The following is an 18,618-nucleotide window of genomic DNA, read 5'->3' as shown; positions in this document are numbered from 1 at the left end:
GCAATAAATAAATATATATGTATATAATAATTATTATGAATCATTTTAGGAGTTACGACATAGATTAGTGATCTTTTATGAATATACTAATGAGTTTTTATTGATAGTTTTGTAATTTATTGTATGAAATTTTATGTTTATTTATGTTTGTTTTTTTCTATTAAAAAATATTACTTACAATTTATAGAATATTGATAGTCCATAGAACCGAACCGAACGAAACTAACTTTAATTCGGTTTGGGTTGATTTGGTTTCACTGGAATTTGGTTCAATTCTAGTTCTTATTTAGTGGAACCTACTATGTTGGTTCGGTTCCAATTTGACCTCAAACTGAATAAAAAAGAACCAAGTTCACTCCTACTATTTGTCGTCTAGATAGGGCTTGAAAAAAAAAAAAAAATTTGACGTTGGATCTTGAGTTTAAAAATGGACGGCCATTGAACTCCTAGATTTACAATATAAATCCACAGTGAAAATTTTTCTTTTTTCAATGATTTTTTTAGAGTTCATAAAATTTTATGCTCTATATACATGTGGCACCCGTTGATGTATTTAGGCACCATGCCACGCTTGACTTGTGGTCCACATGAAATATCCACTCAATATAATGTCGGATTTGAATTTAATTAATAATAATATGACATATTTCAAATTTTACTTAGAGTGGTCGTCGACCTCACCTTGTGGCATTCAAAAACATGATCCAATACCAACCCCATCTATTCTAAATAAATCAGGACACCTTCTCAACCTTATCAAATCGAAAAGGGTGAGTTCCAAGCGGAGTCAATCTAGCCCTAAATTTGTATTTCTATGAGATGTTGTTGATCAGTTCAGGTATACAATTTAATCTATGAAATTTGTATTTACATGGTTTGTTTGTTTTTCAAATATCAACCTTATGGATCTACAAGTGCCACCAAAAAAAATCAAACACTGTTTTATATGAATTTTTTCTTCAGAACTGATCTTAATCATTAACTGTAGGGAATGAAGAGATTTATAAAATAAAAGAAAATTAGATTCCTACTTAAACTTCTTATTACATTCTCTTTCACATGCCATAAATGAATCCATACAACCAACTTAATAACATGTTCTCATCTTATCCAAGGCACAAACAAACATTAGTTCATTGATCTTCTAAAATATATCAGGTGGACTGGGTTTGGATCGAGTTATGAACCGTTTAGTGCTAATCGTGATGAAAATCCTAGCCCAAGCTCAGATCAACAAGTATTAGGGCCTATTTATGAGTCGGGCCAGCCCGGATCCAATTTGCAAGATGTCTCTGGCTACTTGAATAAAAAATTGAACGGGGGGAAGGGGAAGTAGTGTCTTGGCTCTTATGGCTAGCATATTAAGTCATAATTATATAAATCATATTTTCATACAACCATAACAACAAATCCCTTAACCCAAATACACAAACAACAACAAAGCCTTATCCCAAACAAACATTATAGTTTCATAGAGTTTCTAATATACCCCCCTTACAATTCAGTCTTGTAATACTAACATAGGCAACAATAATCTAGTATTAGAGAGAAAAGGTAAGTCTTCAGCCTTGATAATTTTCCTTGATCATAAAATCTCCGAGGATTTGAAAGCCTAGGCAACTGAAGTAGGCTCATTGCAATGATTTGCCAGCATATGAAACGATTTCTGCACCTCTTCACGCTCCATTTCAATTTTTTCAAGATTGTTATTGCTCATTTCTTTGATGGTGTCCGTATAATAGTTTTTCAGATAATCAATCTGTCAGAAGAAATACATAGAATTACATAAATGAATGACATGAAAGAGCATCAAATAAAAAGGTTTTGTATTAAGCACTAATGAACCTTATAAAGTATAACAAGAAAAGGCTTAATTTGTTTGAGAAATATGAATCATATTAAAAGTACCTCATTTTGGTATTTTTCAATTTCCTCTGTTATCCTTTGTTTCATGGTTTCAATTTCAAGTTCACATACGCGAAGCTTTTCACCAAGTTGAATCAACTCGTGATCATTATCTTCCATTTTCTTAAAAGGATCAAGAACCATCACCTTGTATGACTTCATCTCAAACTTCTGATTTTGTCTGCCTGTAAAATTAGTAACACCGACAATAAATTAAAGATTTGGACATCTACATATCTTGCAAAAATATTGAGAAGATACCCATTGTGCAAACTAGTCACATACGAAAGACAGATTCACTTGGAATACTTCCAAGTACCTTTTGAATGCTTGTTGAATAACTCCATATCTCCTTCTGAAGCCATATAACAATACAATGAACGGTTCCCATTTGATTGTTTATTACTGCTTCGATGATTTTCCCACTCCTGTTTCCCCCGACCTTCTTTAAGAAAATTTCTATGTAAGCATTCGGCTTCCAAATATCCCGATGCAGAACTCGGAAACATAAGCAGACTGATTCCACAATGACCCACAGGTCCATAAGAACTCTTGACTTTACTTATGTTGTAGTCTTTGAAACATTTGAGCAATTCCATTTTTCCCATTCCCACCCACTGAAGTCCACACCAAACAAGCACTGGTAAGATAAAAAATGACACAAAATGGTTCTTTCCCTAACCTTGTTTGTTGAACGGGACCTATGTATATATAAAATTGTAATGATATGGCTATCTCACGTGGCATACTCAATCGACTACCTGACATGACAAATTCGGGAACCATAGATCTGCACTTCCTGGGAAACACGGTTCCCTCAAGATACACTTTTTATGTGGAAGTGCAGTCGTGTATCCTGAGGAGTGCAGATCTACGGTTCCCAAACTTGTCACGTTAGGATAGTACTTTTCAATAATACATTTGTCTATTTTGTCTTTTAGTGAAAAAGACCATAAAGAATCTAGATTGAGATCCTCATTTTTTTAAGGCTAAAGATTTTCGAACTTGATTTTATTCAACCGGTTTGTACTTGGCTGATGTGGCAAGGGCATAGAACCATAGATCTTTTTCCTTTAAATATCCTAAAGAAAAAGATCTATGGTTTTGAGCCCTTGCCATGTTAGCCGAGTAAAAAAATTGAGTCCAAAAATCATGACTCTTTTTTTTTATTTCATAAAATTTGGTGTGACTTATGAAGAATGACTCGCTTCCGAAAAAAATTATATATTTCGATTTACTAAGCACAAAGTCTTATGTATCAAAATAGAGTACTGATAACGGGACTCCCCCACTTGGCCAACTCTATCGACTCTCCAAACGTGACATATGCGGGAATTGTAGATCTATACTCTTGGGATACACAACTGCACATTCCCATAAAAAAAAATTGCAATAGTGTATCCCAAGGAGTACAGATCTAGCACATGTCATGTTAGGGGGGAAGTCAATTAAATATGCCACGTGGGAGTCATATTATCACTATTCATCCTAATATACATTTTTGAAAAGAATAATGATTTTCGCACTGGAAAGTCTCCACTCAGTCAATACTCTACTGACGTGGCATGGACACAGAACACTACAACTTTTTCCTAGGGATACACAAATTCACATCTCTAGTTAGAAAATCAGCACTCTTTTGAAAATACTTAAATTTAAGATAAACTACAATCATTGGATTTCGTATTTACACGGTCGAGATTATATCAAAAGTAAGAAATTAAGGGACGAAAAAGATAGAGAATTACTTTCCCATTTTCATCAGTTCGAGTGCGGGTGTTCTGGACGATGACCATCGGAGGCCACAAGATCTGATGGTCAGGATCCTCTAAACCCTTGGGTGATTGTTGATAATTAAGGTTGCGAGTGAGGAGGGTTCGAGAATTTGGTGCTCTTCTGCTGGTTCGATTATTTGAAAAAGAGATACGAATGCGATTGGGTGATCGAAGATGTTCTTCTTCTCCATTTGCTGAGGAGGAATTTCTCTGAAGGAGATTGTGAGCCGACATCATGATGAAGTTGAGAGAGAGAGAGAGATTGCTTTGCTTTGCTCTGTAGTGATAAATTGCTCTGTTTTGATTTATATATAAAGATGGGAAGAGAGAGATTGCTTGGTGAAGGAGGGAGTAATAGTACACTAGTGAAGTGGGATGTCATTTTTGTTGGATCACGGTTGAGCCATGGTTCGACCGAACCAATAGTTATTTTCCAGTTTTCCGAAGCTTCTGGAATGAGGAACCAATTTTTACTACCGCCACACCAACTGTGTACAATTCTGTGATTTACATAGGAAATGGTGTGGCATTGATGTGGAAATATCAGCCCTATGTTATTACAAAATCCACGCTGGCCCTCATTCCAGAAGCTTCGGTAAACTAGAATATAACGATTGGTTAAAGTTAAGCGCTCTTTAACATACCAATGAAAAAACGGAAAATGCTGAAGTGACATCGTTACACACACTGCTGATGTGGATGTGTACGGAATCACAAATGTTTTTTATCGAGATACGAGAGAACTTAATCAATGGTTGTATGTGCACCTCCACGTCAGCAATATGTGAAACGATGTCAAATTTCAATGTCACAGTGTCACTCCAGCACGACTAAAATCAGTTCATTAGCTGAACCTATTTTAATGCAAAATAGAGTCGAATTAGTTCTAGAATCTTCGGAAAACTATGATGGATTCTTGTTGACTGGATCTTCGCTTGCGCACCAAGCTTATTTTTAATAGTTTTAAGTTAATAAATTTTGATGTGAAGAAACCCCATGGGCCAACTAATCCTTAAATCATTGGCCCGTGGGCCTCTTATTAATGGGCCCACATTAAAACAATCCGTATGCTTTCAGTGATTACTAGGGCTGTCTATGGATGGTCCAGTAATCAAACATTTTCTGAAATTTTTGGATATCAAATTTAAATTCGGATGAAATTTTCTACATTTGAATCCTTATCATGTATGGATTCATATATCAGAATATCCACTCAAGATAATATCTAACTCGAATTAAATTAAATATAATATATAATATATTTATTAGATTCAAATAGGGTATTATCGGATATATCTGATAAGATAATTTGATTTCGATTTCAAATATTGATTTTGAGTATCCATCAAATTTTGGATTCAGTCTCTGATCTCATTTTTTTTTTCTGATCTGAATATTACTATATACAATCCAATTAGCATCTGTTAACAGCCTAGTGATTACTAATTGTTGGATCTGAGAATTTGTTTATCATGGGTTTGGAGCTCATCCATGAGCATATTGTTGAAAACCATCATGGGAAAATTTTAAATCAATCGAATAAAAACATCCAATCAATTTGATGGGATCTATCTCAATTTTCAAATGGGAGTAGTTGTTTTTACAGGAGTAAGGCAAGTCTTTTTAACTTTGTAAGATTTCAAATTTTATTAAGGTCATTGAGTTCACCTTGTCGCATTAAAAAACATGATCTGTTGACAACCCCATCCATTTTAGACAAATGGGGACACCTTCCTAGTTTTATCAAATCGAAAAGGGTGGGTATCAGTTGAACTCGGCCTAGCCAAAAACCTAGGATGGTTCAAGCTAGGACAAAGGTGGGTACCAAAGCTTGTTTGGGGTTTAATTTGTTCTTTGCCTTGGATGGGTTGCTTACTAGCTCGTTAGGGGTCTTGGGTGGGCCAATCAGCATGTAGAGGACAAAATTCAAAGAATTTTAAAACAAAAAAAACTTAGAAAACAAATAAGTTATTTTTCACCATTGAATTTTAATTTTAAACTAAAGAGTTTGGTGGGAGTTTGATAGCCGTCCATTCTAAATACCTTAGATTACACACAAAAATATTAGCTTTTTTTTTTTAATCTCAATTTTTTCATGAAATCTAAAGGGCTATGGTGTTGGATTTGACAATTTGGTAATCCATTTGAGCTCAACTGCCCTTACTAAGATTTGATAGGACCCTGGGTTATTAAAATGATAACATACCCAGCTTGACTTAATTATTCTTGAGAATATTGAGAAAATGACTTAAATGCCCTGATCCTAACCTTTAGCCAAAAATATAAAAACCTTTTGATTTTCTCTTTAAAAAAATGTTAACCTCCTCTTTAACCTCAAAATTCCAAACCTTCAACCTACAAATTCAAAGCTTTAAAACAAGAGATTGAAGATAAGGTCAAAATTAAAACAAATATAAATTAAATTGCTTATTGAAATAACAAAATGACCCTCATAAAAAAAAAAAATTTTAATCACAAAAGTAACTCTCCAATACTTGCTACAATATGAATACACAAAAAATACATCTCATTAAAGATACATTTATTTGTATATTAAAATTACAAAAATACCTCACATCAATGTCATTAAAAAAATATCCCACATCATGAAGGAATTTTTATACATTCATATGCATGTTATTGTAATAAGCACTGAAGGCATTTTTGTAATTTGAATAGTTTCTTTGATGATGGGTATTTTTCATAATTTCAATATGTAGGTTACTATACCTTTGATAAGGATTTCAAAAAATTCATGTGTATGTTAAGTGAGAAAAAAACATGGTTTGATGATTTAGGGTTGTAAAGGACAAAATTATATGAACTTTGAAAAAAAAAAAATAGAAAAATGTTATTTTTTACCATTGAATTTGAATTTTAAGTTTGGAAGTTCACTAGCCATGCATTTTTAAAATCTTGGATCAAGCTCAAAAGATTATTTTTTTTAATATAAGTTTTTTTTATGAAATTTAGAGGGATGTGGTGTCAAATTATTGATGTGGTATTCCATTTGAGCAAAACGGCGTTTTGTAAGGCTTAGAATCTTACTATGTTAGTAAGGTAAGTGCTTAAAAAGGGTATTTTGGATATGAAAAATCACAAAAACACTGGTCATTTTAATTTGTACCGAAGTGGTAACTGTTTTTTTTTTTTGTGTGCCTGAAAATGGTTATTATCATTTTTGGAATTAATTTAATAATGCACTGTTTTGAGAATTAATCAATTTTTCGTGCTCCATTTTGAGAATTTTTTCATATTTCTTTGTGTATAAGGCCATATTTCTACAATCTTGAGTACCAACAGTTATTTTCTCATAAAATAAATTAAAATGAGATTCCTACTTAAACTTGGGGCTTAGGGTTCTAACCTGGGCGGGCTAGCCCGAACTCACTAATTGATGTGTGAGCCTGGGCTGAGTTATGTAGAAAATGAGTTGAGCTTAGGTTAAAATATCTCAGTCTGATCTCAATTTGGGTTGAGCTCAGGTTGAGGGATCAAGCAACCCGACTCAACCCAAACCCAATGCCTATACTAATGTAAAAATATTTTTATAGTAATTATACATTTTTTCTTTAAATTTTTTATTCATTTTATTATTACGGCTATTGGACAATTGGATAATATAAATGTGGGCTTTGATTTGGTATGGTTATTTTAAATATTCTCTCAACAATGGATTAAGAGGTTGTATGTGATTTTATTTACTAGTAATTTTATTTTTGATGTTGTATTTTTTATGAATATATAAAATTTATTTATTTCTTAAAACAAAATTAGGGATATTTCATGAGTCAACCCGCTCATAATTACCTAACTCGGGCTAACCTGAGGTCAACCCAATTTTAGAAGATCAAGCCGACCATTGGGCCTAAGCCCGAATTTAGAAATTAAGCAACTTGATCGGATTGAGGGTTCTACCACTTGGGTTGAGCCTGTCTTTACTCACCAACCCGCCCAGGTTGCCTAACTTCTTATATTCTAATAACCAACTTACATGTTCTCCAGTTCTCAAAAGACAAACATAAGTTCGTCGATCTTCTAAAATACATAGGGCTGTCAATGGGTCCGGGCCGAGTTGACAACAATAACATGCTAACTGGGGTAGAATATCCTAGCCCAAGCCTTGATCAAGAAGTGTTAGGGCTTATTATGAGGCAGACGAGGCTGGATCCAATTTGCAAGATGTCTCCGCATGAACTTTTTTTGAAGAACATGGAATAGAGTCTAATGGCTCACATATTAAGCCATAATTATTTCTTTATATTACCATCATAAAAACCATATTTTCATACTACAATAACAACGCCCTAACCCCAAATGCACACAACAACAACAACAACAAACCCTTATACCAAACATACATTCTAGTTTCCCACATTTCCCTTTATAATTCAGTAACATAATACTAACACAGGCAACACCAATCTAGTAGTCAAAAGAAACTAAGTCTTGATTTTCCACCATATGAAACGATTTTTGCACCTCCTCGTACTCCATTTCAAGTTTTTCAAGATTGTTGTTGGTCATTTTTCTTATGGTATCCGCATAATAGTTCTTCAGATAATCAATCTGTCACAACATACACATAGAATTACTAAAATGAATGACACCGAAGAGCATTAAATAAAAAGGTTTTGTAAGTAATGAACCATATAATTAACTTGGCTTATTTATTTATTTATTATTATGACCATTAAAAAGGAAAAAAAAAAGGCATAATTTAATTTGTTTCACAGATATGAACCATATAAAAAGTACCCCATTTTGGTATTCTTCAATTTCCTCTCTGGTCCTTCCTTCCATAGTTTCGATTTCAAGTTGACGTAAGCGAAGCTTTTCACCAAGTTGAATCAGCTTGAGATCATTATCTTCCATTTTCTTAAAAGGATCAAGAACCATCATCTTGTATGACTTCATCTCAAACTTTTGATTTAATTTACCTGTAAAATTAGTAACACAGACAACAAATTAAATATTAGGACATTTAGATATGTTGAGAAAAATATTAAGAAAGTACCCATTGTGCAAAATAGTGGGAGAGTAAAAAACAGAATCACTTGGAACACTTCAAATACCTTTTGAATGCTTGTTGAATGATTCCATATCTTCTTCTGAAGCCATGTAAAAATACAACAAATGATCTTCACTTGAATGTGTACGGTTGCTTCGATGATTTTCCCAGTCGTCTTTCCCTTGACCTTCTTTAAGAAAATTTCTATGTAAGCATTCGGCTTCCAAATATCCCGATGCAGAACTCGGAAAGATAAGAAGACTGACTCCATAAGAATTCTTAACATCACTGATATTGTAGTCTTTGAAATAGTTGAGCAATTCCTGTTTTTCCAATCCAAACAAGCACTTAGTTTGATTGTGAGCTAAAACTGACACAAAAGCGATGAAAAACACAATGACCGCACACAAATCACAATTAATTTTTGTGGGCAGATCACAGCTCTAGAGATCTCTGACCCCCTCACCAAAACAAATTTTCTCTGATTTTAAACTCTCACCCAAGACAATATATGTACATAACAAAGACTTAAATATCTAAAATGTTGTTGGGACCAAAGTAGCATGTAGAGCCTAGACCCAGGTCCTCATTTCTTTTTTCTTTCTTTCGAGTTCATAAAATTTTTTCTTTCTAAGCACCAAGCCCTATGCATTCGAAATAGTATAATACATTTCGAGGATACTAGCATTCAAGATAAACTCCAATCATTTCAAGATTTATATTATATCAAACAAAATAAATTAAGGGACGAAGAAGATAGAGAATTACTTTCCCATTTTCATCCGTGCTAAAGAGACTGTTTTGGACGATGACCATTGGAGGCCACAGGATCATATGATCGAGATCCTCCAATCCCTTCGATGACTGTTTATCATTAAGATTGCGAGTGATGAGTGTTTGGGAATTTGAGGTTTCTCCTATTCTTCGATTGCTTCGATTCGAAGAAGATGAACGAGTGCGATTGGGTGATCGAAGAGTTGTGTTTCCTGCCCGATTTTCTTCTCCATTTGATGAAGAGGAGTTTCTCTTAACGAGATTGTGAGCAAACATGGTGATGAAGTTGAAGGAGAGAGAGAGAGAGATTTGCTTTGTATAGATAAATTGCTCTGCCTTGCTTTATATAGGGAGGGTGAGACAGATAGCTTGTTAATGTGGAGAGAGAGAGAGAGAGAGAGAAATAGAGATTGCTTGGATCAAATATTGGTCATTTGGTTGGATCAGTGGCTGGACCACGGCTCAATTCGGTTGGATCAATTACGCTTATATGGAATTTTTAAAAAATAATTATTTATTTTTCTACATTAATTTTTATTTAAAAAGAAGAATTAATACTAAAAAAAAGGTTACGGTTCATTAGCTGAACAGATTTATTGAAAAACAGTCGAATCCGGTCGGACCACTGATTGCTCCATCTAGAAGGTTCGAAAAACTGGAACTGGAAGACAACGATTAGTCTTGTTTAAGTCAAGCGCGTTCCAATCAAAAAACAACTAAAGAAAAACATTCGGACTGAGACGTGATGGATAATGATTGGTTTGATCTTCACTTCCGCACCAAGTTGTGAGTTCATTAATTTTGATTTGATGAAACCCATTGGTCCACTAACGCATAAATGGTTGGTCCATGATATCTAACTTTTCGATCTGGGCTCATCATCTGTCAAGCCCAATCCAAAACTACCAATGGGCCTATCCTAATTCAGATTTTCACAAAAAGCCTTCTGAGTGATTTATGACATAACCCCCGCCGCGCCCCCGCTCCCTAATTTAACTTTAGTCTTCGCTGAAATTATCAATAAAATGACTTAAACACCCTTCTTTGGACCTCTATGGCCCCCTGTTTTTTCTCTCAATAACTTATCATCTTCAAACTCGACGGTAAAAAATTTTACCCTCCTCTTTAACTTCAAGATTCTATCATCTTCAACCTACTAATCTAAATAACAAGACATGATTTTTTTCATTTTTCAATTTTTTTTTTTTTTTAATTAGTTATTTGGAAGTTGAAAGCAGTGGATATTTTCAGGTTTATGACAATAAATTCAAAGACAACGTCAAAGGTTAAATTGAAGATTTTGAAGATGATCAGCTCCAAGAGAAAAGTCAAGGGATTTTGGCTAGAAAATAAAGATAATAGCATTTAAGTCATTTTGTATTTGTCTCATAGAAGGTCAAGGGGTCAAGGGGTATGTTAGTAGTTTGAAAACACAAGTATATCTCAAATATTTATCAAAATTGGGAGGGACATTTCTAAATCACTCACTATTTTATATTTTCAAACACATATCTGACGACCTCCTACCATATCCTCTTTGATGTGGAGCACCTTTTCTGAAGAAGCTGCAAAACAGAATCATCCACTTGCAATGTCAGATTAAAGATTAAAAAAACGAGTCCTAATAAAATGACTCACCAGTGGCAGACTCAATCAACTCACTGATGTGGATAAGTTCTGTACGCCTTGGGATATACTTTTTTAAAATGAGGAAGTGCAATCGTGTACACCAAGGCGTACATATCTACAGTTCTTGAACTTTTCATGTCAGCGAGTCAATTGAGTATGCCACATGACGAGTCATTTTATCATAACTCTTAAAAAAAAAAAAAAAACCAAATTTATTTAAGGAATGCATTGTGAAAAAATTGCATAGCACACCTAAATTCTTAAGAAATTTCAGCAAATGATTTGCGACACAAAAATTCTGCAAATCAATTGCGAAATTATTCAATTCAAACATATATCAAAATTATTAAAATACCCCTTTTTAAAGAAATTAGCCAAACCTTGAACATACCCTCAATAGTGACATGCACTCAAACTTACAAAACTACGGCTGATAAAAATATATTAAATTGCATATTGAAATTATAAAATAACCCCTCATTAAAAAAAATTTTAAATTACAAAAGTAAATCTCCAGTTCTTGCTACAATATGACTTCACAAAAATACATCTCATTAAATATACATTTACTTGAACATAAAATTTACAAAAATACTCCACGTCAATGTTATTAAAAAATATTTCTCATCAGTGAATTTGGAATTTTGTACATTCATATGTATGTTATTGAAACAAGTGTTGGAAGGTATTTTTGTAATTTGAATAGTTTCTTTAATGATAGATATTTTTTGAAATTTCAATATGTAAGTTACTACACTTTTGATGAGGTTATTATTATTATTTTTTAAATTCATGTGTATGTTAATGCAACAATTATTTAGGATATTTTTATAATTTAAATAAATTCAAGTAAGTTAAAAAAATTATTCAATGTTTTATTTTAACAAGAAATCACTCCGAATTACTTTGCATAGAGAATATCAACCTAAAACAGAAATAATTTCATAGGAAAATCTTAAAAATTCAATGGCTATGATCTGCCAAAAGATTTTGTATGTGATATAAATTTTGTTTGAGATGCACTAGGATTTCCCTAAAAGTACCCAAAAAATACCTTAATACCTCTAATAAAATAAAAAATAATTGATTTTACAGTTATCTTCAACATTTAAACCTTAATTTTTTTTTTTTTTGAAATTGTTTTATGGGAAAATTCCCGAAAAGATATAGAGAAATTGAAAATTTCCTGGGCTCAATTGACCACAAAATCCTTTTATTATAATTCAATTATTTGAAGAAACTATTTTCACGCACATTATTAATTTCTTAAGGTATAAGGCCATATTTCTACAATGTTGATACAACAAATTATTTTCTTTTAAAATAGAATTGAAATGAGATTCCTACTTAAACTTCTTATATTCTCCTCTCACATGCTTCATGCCATGTATGAATCCATATAACCAACTTGCATATTCTCAACTTCTCAAAAGGCAAACAAAAATTCATTGATCTTCAAAAACACACAGGGCTGTCATTGGGTTTGGGTTGAGTGGTCAGCCGTTTGGTGCTGATCGGGGTACAAAATCCTAGCCCTAGACCAGATCAACAAGTTCTATTAGGACCTATTTATGAGTCAGGCCAAGCCCAATCCATTTTGCAAGATGTGTCTGGCCCACATTTAAAAAATTGAAGAGCAGGGAGTAGAGTCTTATGGCTCAATTATTAAATCATAATTATATTTATATTACCACCACATAAATCATATTTTTATACAACAACTGCACTTTGTTGCTAATTTGTTTGATGGTCTCCGCATAATAATTGTTTAGATAATCAAGCTGTCAGAACAAACATAGAATTACTAAAATGAAAAATGACATAAAAGAACTTTAAATAAGCAATGAGCCATATAAATAAGAAAAAGGCTTAATATGTTTACCATATATGAATCATATAAAAAGTATCTCATTTCGATATTTTTCAATTTCCTCTCTTGTCCTCTGTTTCATTGTTTCGATTTCAAGGTCACGTAAGCATAGCATTTCATGAAGTTGAATCAGCTTGTGATTGGTATCTTCCATTTTCTTAAAGGGTTCAAGAACTTTTGATTTTGTTTGCGTGCAAAATTACTAACATAGATGGTTGTTCAAAATAGATGGCACATATGTAAAAACAATGGTTGTTCAAAAAATGGGTTAGAGGTTATGGATTAAGCTAATTTTTTTTGAGGATGTTTTATATGATGAGAAGATCATCCTTACAAAAAATCAGCTCAATCTGAAACTTATAAGTCCATCAAAAGTTGTTTACAAATTATTGGCAAAAAATCAACAGTTCACATTCTTAATCACTTTTGATGGGGTTAGAGGTTTCAGATTGGACTGATTTTTTTGAAGATGATCTTTTCATCATAGAAATCATCCTCACAAAAAATCAACCCAATCCAAAACATCTAACCCATATTTTGAATTATTTTTAGTATTACATTGTTTTTACATATGTCCCTTGATCCATCCCATGTGTATATAAATTATATTCTCTTTCACATGCCATAAATCAATCCATATAATCAACTTAATTACATGTTCTCATTTAGTCCAAGACACAAACAAACATAAGTTTTTTGACCTTCAAAAATATATTGGGCTGGACTGGTTTTGGATCTAGTTGTGAACCGTTTGGTGCTAATTGTAGTAGAAAATCCTAGCCCAAGCCCGGATCAACAAGTATTAGAGCCTATATATAAGTCGGCCCAGCCCGGATCGAATTTGCAAGTTGTCTTTGACCTACTTGAAAAAAAATTGGGGAGGGGGAGTAGAGTCTTTACTCTTATGGCTCACATATTAATTCATAATTATTTTTTTCATTACCCCCATATAAATCATATTTTCATACAATCACAACAACAAAACCCTTAACCCAAATCCACACAACAACAACTACAACCTCTACCCAACAACAACAACAGCAAAGCCTTATCCCAAACAAACATTATAGTTTCTTAGAGTTTCTCATATACCCCCTAACAATTCAATGATATAGTACTAACATAGGCAACAACAATCTAGTAGGCAAGAGAAAAAGTAATTCTGCTGTCTTGATAATTTTCCTTGATCATGAAATCTTCAAGGATTTGAAAGCTTAGGCAACTGAAGTAGGCTCATTGCAATGATTTGCCAGCATATGAAATGATTTCTTTGCCTCCTCGTTCTCCATTTCAATTTTTTCAAGATTGTTATTGCTCATTTCTTTGATGGTATCCCCATAATAGTTATTCAGATAATCGATCTGTCAAAAGACATACATAGACTTACAAAACTGAAAGAGCATCAAATAAAAAGGTTTTGTAATAAGTCTAATGAACCTTATAAAGTAAAAAAAACTAGAAAAGGCTTAATTTGTTTTACAAATATGAACCATATTAAAAGTACCTCATTTTGGTATTTTTCAATTTCCTCTGTTATCCTTTGTTTCATGGTTTCGAGTTCAAGTTCACGTACACGAAGCTTTTCACCAAGTTGAATCAACTTGTGATCATTGTCTTCCATTTTCTTAAAAGGATCAAGAACCATCATCTTGTATGACTTCATCTCAAACTTATGATTTTGTCTGCCTATAAAATTAGTAACACCGACAATAAATCAAAGATTAGGACATCTACATATGTAGCAAAAATATTGAGAAAATACCCATTGTGCAAAAAATAGTCAAATAGAAAAGACAGATTCACTTGGAATACTTCCAAGTACCTTTTGAATGCTTATTGAATAACTCCATATCTCCTTCAGAAGCCATATAACAATACAATGATCGGTTCCCATTTGACTGTTTATTGCTGCTTCGATGAATTTCCCACTCTTGTTTCCCCCGACCTTCTTTAAGATAATTTCTATGTAAGCATTCGGCTTCCAAATATCCCGATGCAGAACTCGGAAACATAAGCAGACTGATTCCACAATGACCCACAGGTCCATAAGAATTCTTGACTTTACTTATATTGTAGTCTTTGAAACATTTGAGCAATTCCGTTTTTCCCATTCCTACCCACTGAAGTCCACAACAAACAAGCACTTGTAAGATAAAAATGACACAAAATGGTTCTCTCCCTAACCTTGCTTGTTGGACAAGACCTACATATATAATATATGGGAAATGTTCAGCAACAAACATTTTGGCAAAACATTTTTCAAAACATGGGTTAGAGGTTTTGGAATGGGCTGATTTTTGGTGATGATGATCTCTACGGTGAGGAGATCATCATCACCAAAAATCAGCCCATTCCAAAACTTCTAACCCCATCAAAAATGGTTTACAAAAAATGGACGGTCCACGATTTTTCAACTTGTAAACTGGGGCTAGAAGTTTTGGAATGGGCTGATTTTTGGTGAGGATGATCTCCTCACCGTAGATATCATCCTCACCAAAAATCAGCCCATTCCAAAACCTCTAACCCATGTTTTGAAAAATGTTTTGTCAAAATGTTTGTTAGGCTGAACGGGACCCATAATATATAAAGTCGTGATAATATGATTACCCCACGTGGCAAGCTCAATTAATTACTTAATGTGACAAATTTGGGAACCATAGGTCTGCGCTCCTCGGGAAACACGATTCCCTCGAGATACACTTTTTATGGGGAAGTGCAGTTGTGTATCCCGAGGAGCGTAGATCTACGGTTCTTGAACTTGTCATGTCAAGGTAATCGATTGAGTTTGCCACATGGGGTAATCAGATTATCAAGATTTATATATATTTAGGACTGTTAGTATTCTCCTCTGTATTCTCTTTTCAATAATATATTTGTCTGTTTTGTCTTTTTGTGAAAAAAGATTATGTAGAGTCTAGATCGAGATCCTCATTTTTTTTTTTAAGGTCAATGATTTTTAAATTTGGTTTTATTCACTTGATTTGTACTTGACTGATGTGGCAAGGGTATAGAATCATAGATCTTTTTCCTTGTGTATCCTAAAGAAAAAGATCTATGATTTTATGCCCTTGTCATATTAACCGAGTAAAAAAATTGAATAAAAAAATCATGACTTATTTTTTTAATTTCATAAAATTTGGTGTGACTTATGAAGAATATATATATATATATATATTATATATATATATAAAACTATATATTTGGATTTACTAAGGAAAAAGTCTTATGTATCAAAATAGAGTAATGATAACGTGACTCCCCTACTTGGCCTACTCAATCGACTTTTCAAAAGTGACATGTGCGGGAATTGTAGATCTATGCTCTTTGGATGCACAACTCCACATTCCCATAAAAGAAATGCAGTAATGTATCCCGAGGAGTACAGATCTCCGGTTCTACCACCTGTCATGTTATAAGAGAGTCAATTGAATATGCCACATGGGAGTCATTTTATCACGATTCATCCCAATATACATTTTTAGAAGAATAATGAGGATTTTCTAACGGGAAAGTCTTCACTCAGTCAATACTCGTCTGACGTGGCATGAACACAGAACATTACAACTTTTTCCTAGGGATACACAACTTCACATCTCTATGTAGAAAATCAGCCCTCTTTCGAGAATACGTAAATTTAAGATAAACTACAATCATTGGATTTCGTATTTAGACGGTCGAGATTATATCAAAAGTAAGAAATTAAGGGACGAAAAAGATAGAGAATTACTTTCCCATTTTCATCAGTTCGAGAGCGGGTGTTCTGGACGATGACCATCGGAGGCCACAAGATCTGATGGTCAGGATCCTCCAAACCCTTTGGTGATTGTTGATCATTAAGGTTGCGAGTGAGGAGGGTTCGAGAATTTGGGGTTTCTCCTGCTCTTCTGCTGGTTCGATTATTTGAAGAAGAGATACGAATGCGATTGGGTGATCGAAGATGTTCTTCTTCTCCATTTGCTGAGGAGGAATTTCTCTGAAGGAGATTGTGAGCCGACATCATGATGAAGTTGAGAGAGAGAGAGAGATTGCTTTGCTTTGTAGTGGTAAATTGCTCTGTTTTGATTTATATATAAAGATGGGAAGAGAGAGATTGCTTGGTGAAGGAGGGAGTAATAGTACACTAGTGAAGTGGGATGTCATTTTTGTTGGATCACGGTTGAGCCATGGTTCGACCGAACCAATAGTTATTTTCCAGTTTTCCGAAGCTTCTGGAATGAGCAACCAATTTTTACTAACGCCACACCAACTGTGTACAATTCTGTCATTTACATAGGAAATGGTGTGGCATTAGTAAAGATTGATGTGGCAATATCAGCTCTATTTTATTACAAAATCCATGTCGTCCCTCATTCCAGAAGCTTCGGAAAACTAGAATATAACGATTGGTTAAAGTTAAGCGCTCTTTTAACGTACCAATGTAAAAATGGAAAATGCTAAACTGACATCGTTTCACACACGGCTGATGTGGATGTCTACGAAATCATAATGTTTTTCATCGAGATACCAATGAACAGAATCAATGGTTGTGTGTGTATCTCCACGTCAGCAATGTGTGAATCGATGTTAATTTCAATGTCACACTGTCACTCCAGCACTTAAAACAGTTCGTTAGCCCGAACCTATTTTATTGCAAAATAGAGTCGAATCCGGACGGACCACCTGTCCGTCAATCTAGAATCTTCGGAAAACTGTGATGGATTCTTATTGACTGGGATCTTCGCTTGCGCACCAAGCTTATCAAAAGTTGGTTTTGATGGGAACATGGTTTATCAAAAGTTGAAGAAACCCCATTGGCCAACTAAATCATAAATCATTGGCCGGTGGGCCTTTATTAATGGGATCACAATAAAACAATCAGTATGCTTTCAGTGATTACTAGGGCTGTCTATGGATGGTCGAGTAATCAAACATTTTCTGAAATTTTTGGATATCAAATTCGAATTCAGATGAAATTTTCTACATTTGAATCCTTATCATGTATGGATTCATATATCAGAATATCCACTCAAGATAATATCGAACAGGAGTTTAATTAAATATAATATATGATATATTTATTAGATTCAAATTGGGTATTATCGGATATATCTGATAAGATATTCGATTTTGATTTCAAATATTGATTTTGAGTATCCATCAAATTTTGGATTTGGCTTCTCATCTGAATATTCCTATATACAATCCAATTAGCATCTGTTGACAGCCTAGTGATTACTAATTGTTGGATCTGAGCATTTGTTTATCATGGGTTTGGAGCTCATCCATGAGCTAATTGGTGAAAACCCTTATGGAAAATTTTAAATCAATCGAATAAAAATGCCCAATAAATTTGATGGGATTTATCTCAATTTTCAAAGGGAGTAGTTGTTTTTACAGGAGTAAGGCTAGTCCTTTTAACTTGGTAAGATTTCAAATTTTATTAAGGTTGTTTTTTTAAAAGGAGAACATGATTAAGGCAGAGACCCAAACCAACTACAACCGAAGAACCGGGACACCATAGGTATCCTGATAAATAACAGAGACAATATCGCTAGAGAGCAACTGACAATCTAATTTAGTACAACCTAAACTATTCTGATAAAAAAACAACCATGTTGGTAGCTCTGTTGGTCTCTCTAAAGACGTGGGTTAAGGTCATTGAGTTCACCTTGTCG

The 18,618-nt window shown here is 33.7% G+C and overlaps 2 protein-coding genes across 5 annotated transcripts; both read right to left on the bottom strand.

Moving 5' to 3' along the window:
- Positions 1-1,354: 1,354 nt before the first annotated feature.
- LOC147392718 (protein SUPPRESSOR OF GENE SILENCING 3-like) lies at positions 1,355-17,054 on the bottom strand. Of its 4 annotated transcripts, XM_086456493.1 has the most exons (5): positions 17,047-17,054; positions 16,692-16,989; positions 2,225-2,522; positions 1,909-2,090; positions 1,355-1,759 (listed from the first exon to the last, which is right to left on the bottom strand). In XM_086456493.1, the coding sequence occupies exons 2-5, from the start codon at positions 16,962-16,964 to the stop codon at positions 1,613-1,615; spliced, it is 900 nt and encodes a 299-aa protein (XP_086312619.1). In that variant the 5' UTR covers positions 16,965-16,989; positions 17,047-17,054; the 3' UTR covers positions 1,355-1,612. The 4 variants fall into 4 exon arrangements, with proteins under 4 accessions (XP_086312619.1, XP_086312618.1, XP_086312621.1 ...); XM_086456492.1 differs by lacking the exon at positions 17,047-17,054 and having other exon boundaries at positions 16,692-17,021; XM_086456495.1 differs by lacking the exons at positions 16,692-16,989; positions 17,047-17,054 and adding an exon at positions 3,654-4,194.
- LOC147392719 (protein SUPPRESSOR OF GENE SILENCING 3-like) lies at positions 8,106-9,741 on the bottom strand. Its single transcript, XM_086456383.1, has 4 exons — positions 9,460-9,741; positions 8,756-9,014; positions 8,439-8,620; positions 8,106-8,249 (listed from the first exon to the last, which is right to left on the bottom strand). The coding sequence occupies exons 1-4, from the start codon at positions 9,739-9,741 to the stop codon at positions 8,106-8,108; spliced, it is 867 nt and encodes a 288-aa protein (XP_086312509.1).
- Positions 17,055-18,618: the final 1,564 nt, after the last annotated feature.

Source organism: Akebia trifoliata, chromosome 10 (assembly GCF_017979445.1).
Source record: "Akebia trifoliata isolate Shusen 1 chromosome 10, ASM1797944v1, whole genome shotgun sequence".
Lineage (NCBI taxonomy): Eukaryota > Viridiplantae > Streptophyta > Magnoliopsida > Ranunculales > Lardizabalaceae > Akebia > Akebia trifoliata.
The sequence above is the reverse complement of the archived record's forward strand: the minus strand, read 5'-3'. Positions and strand labels throughout refer to the sequence as shown.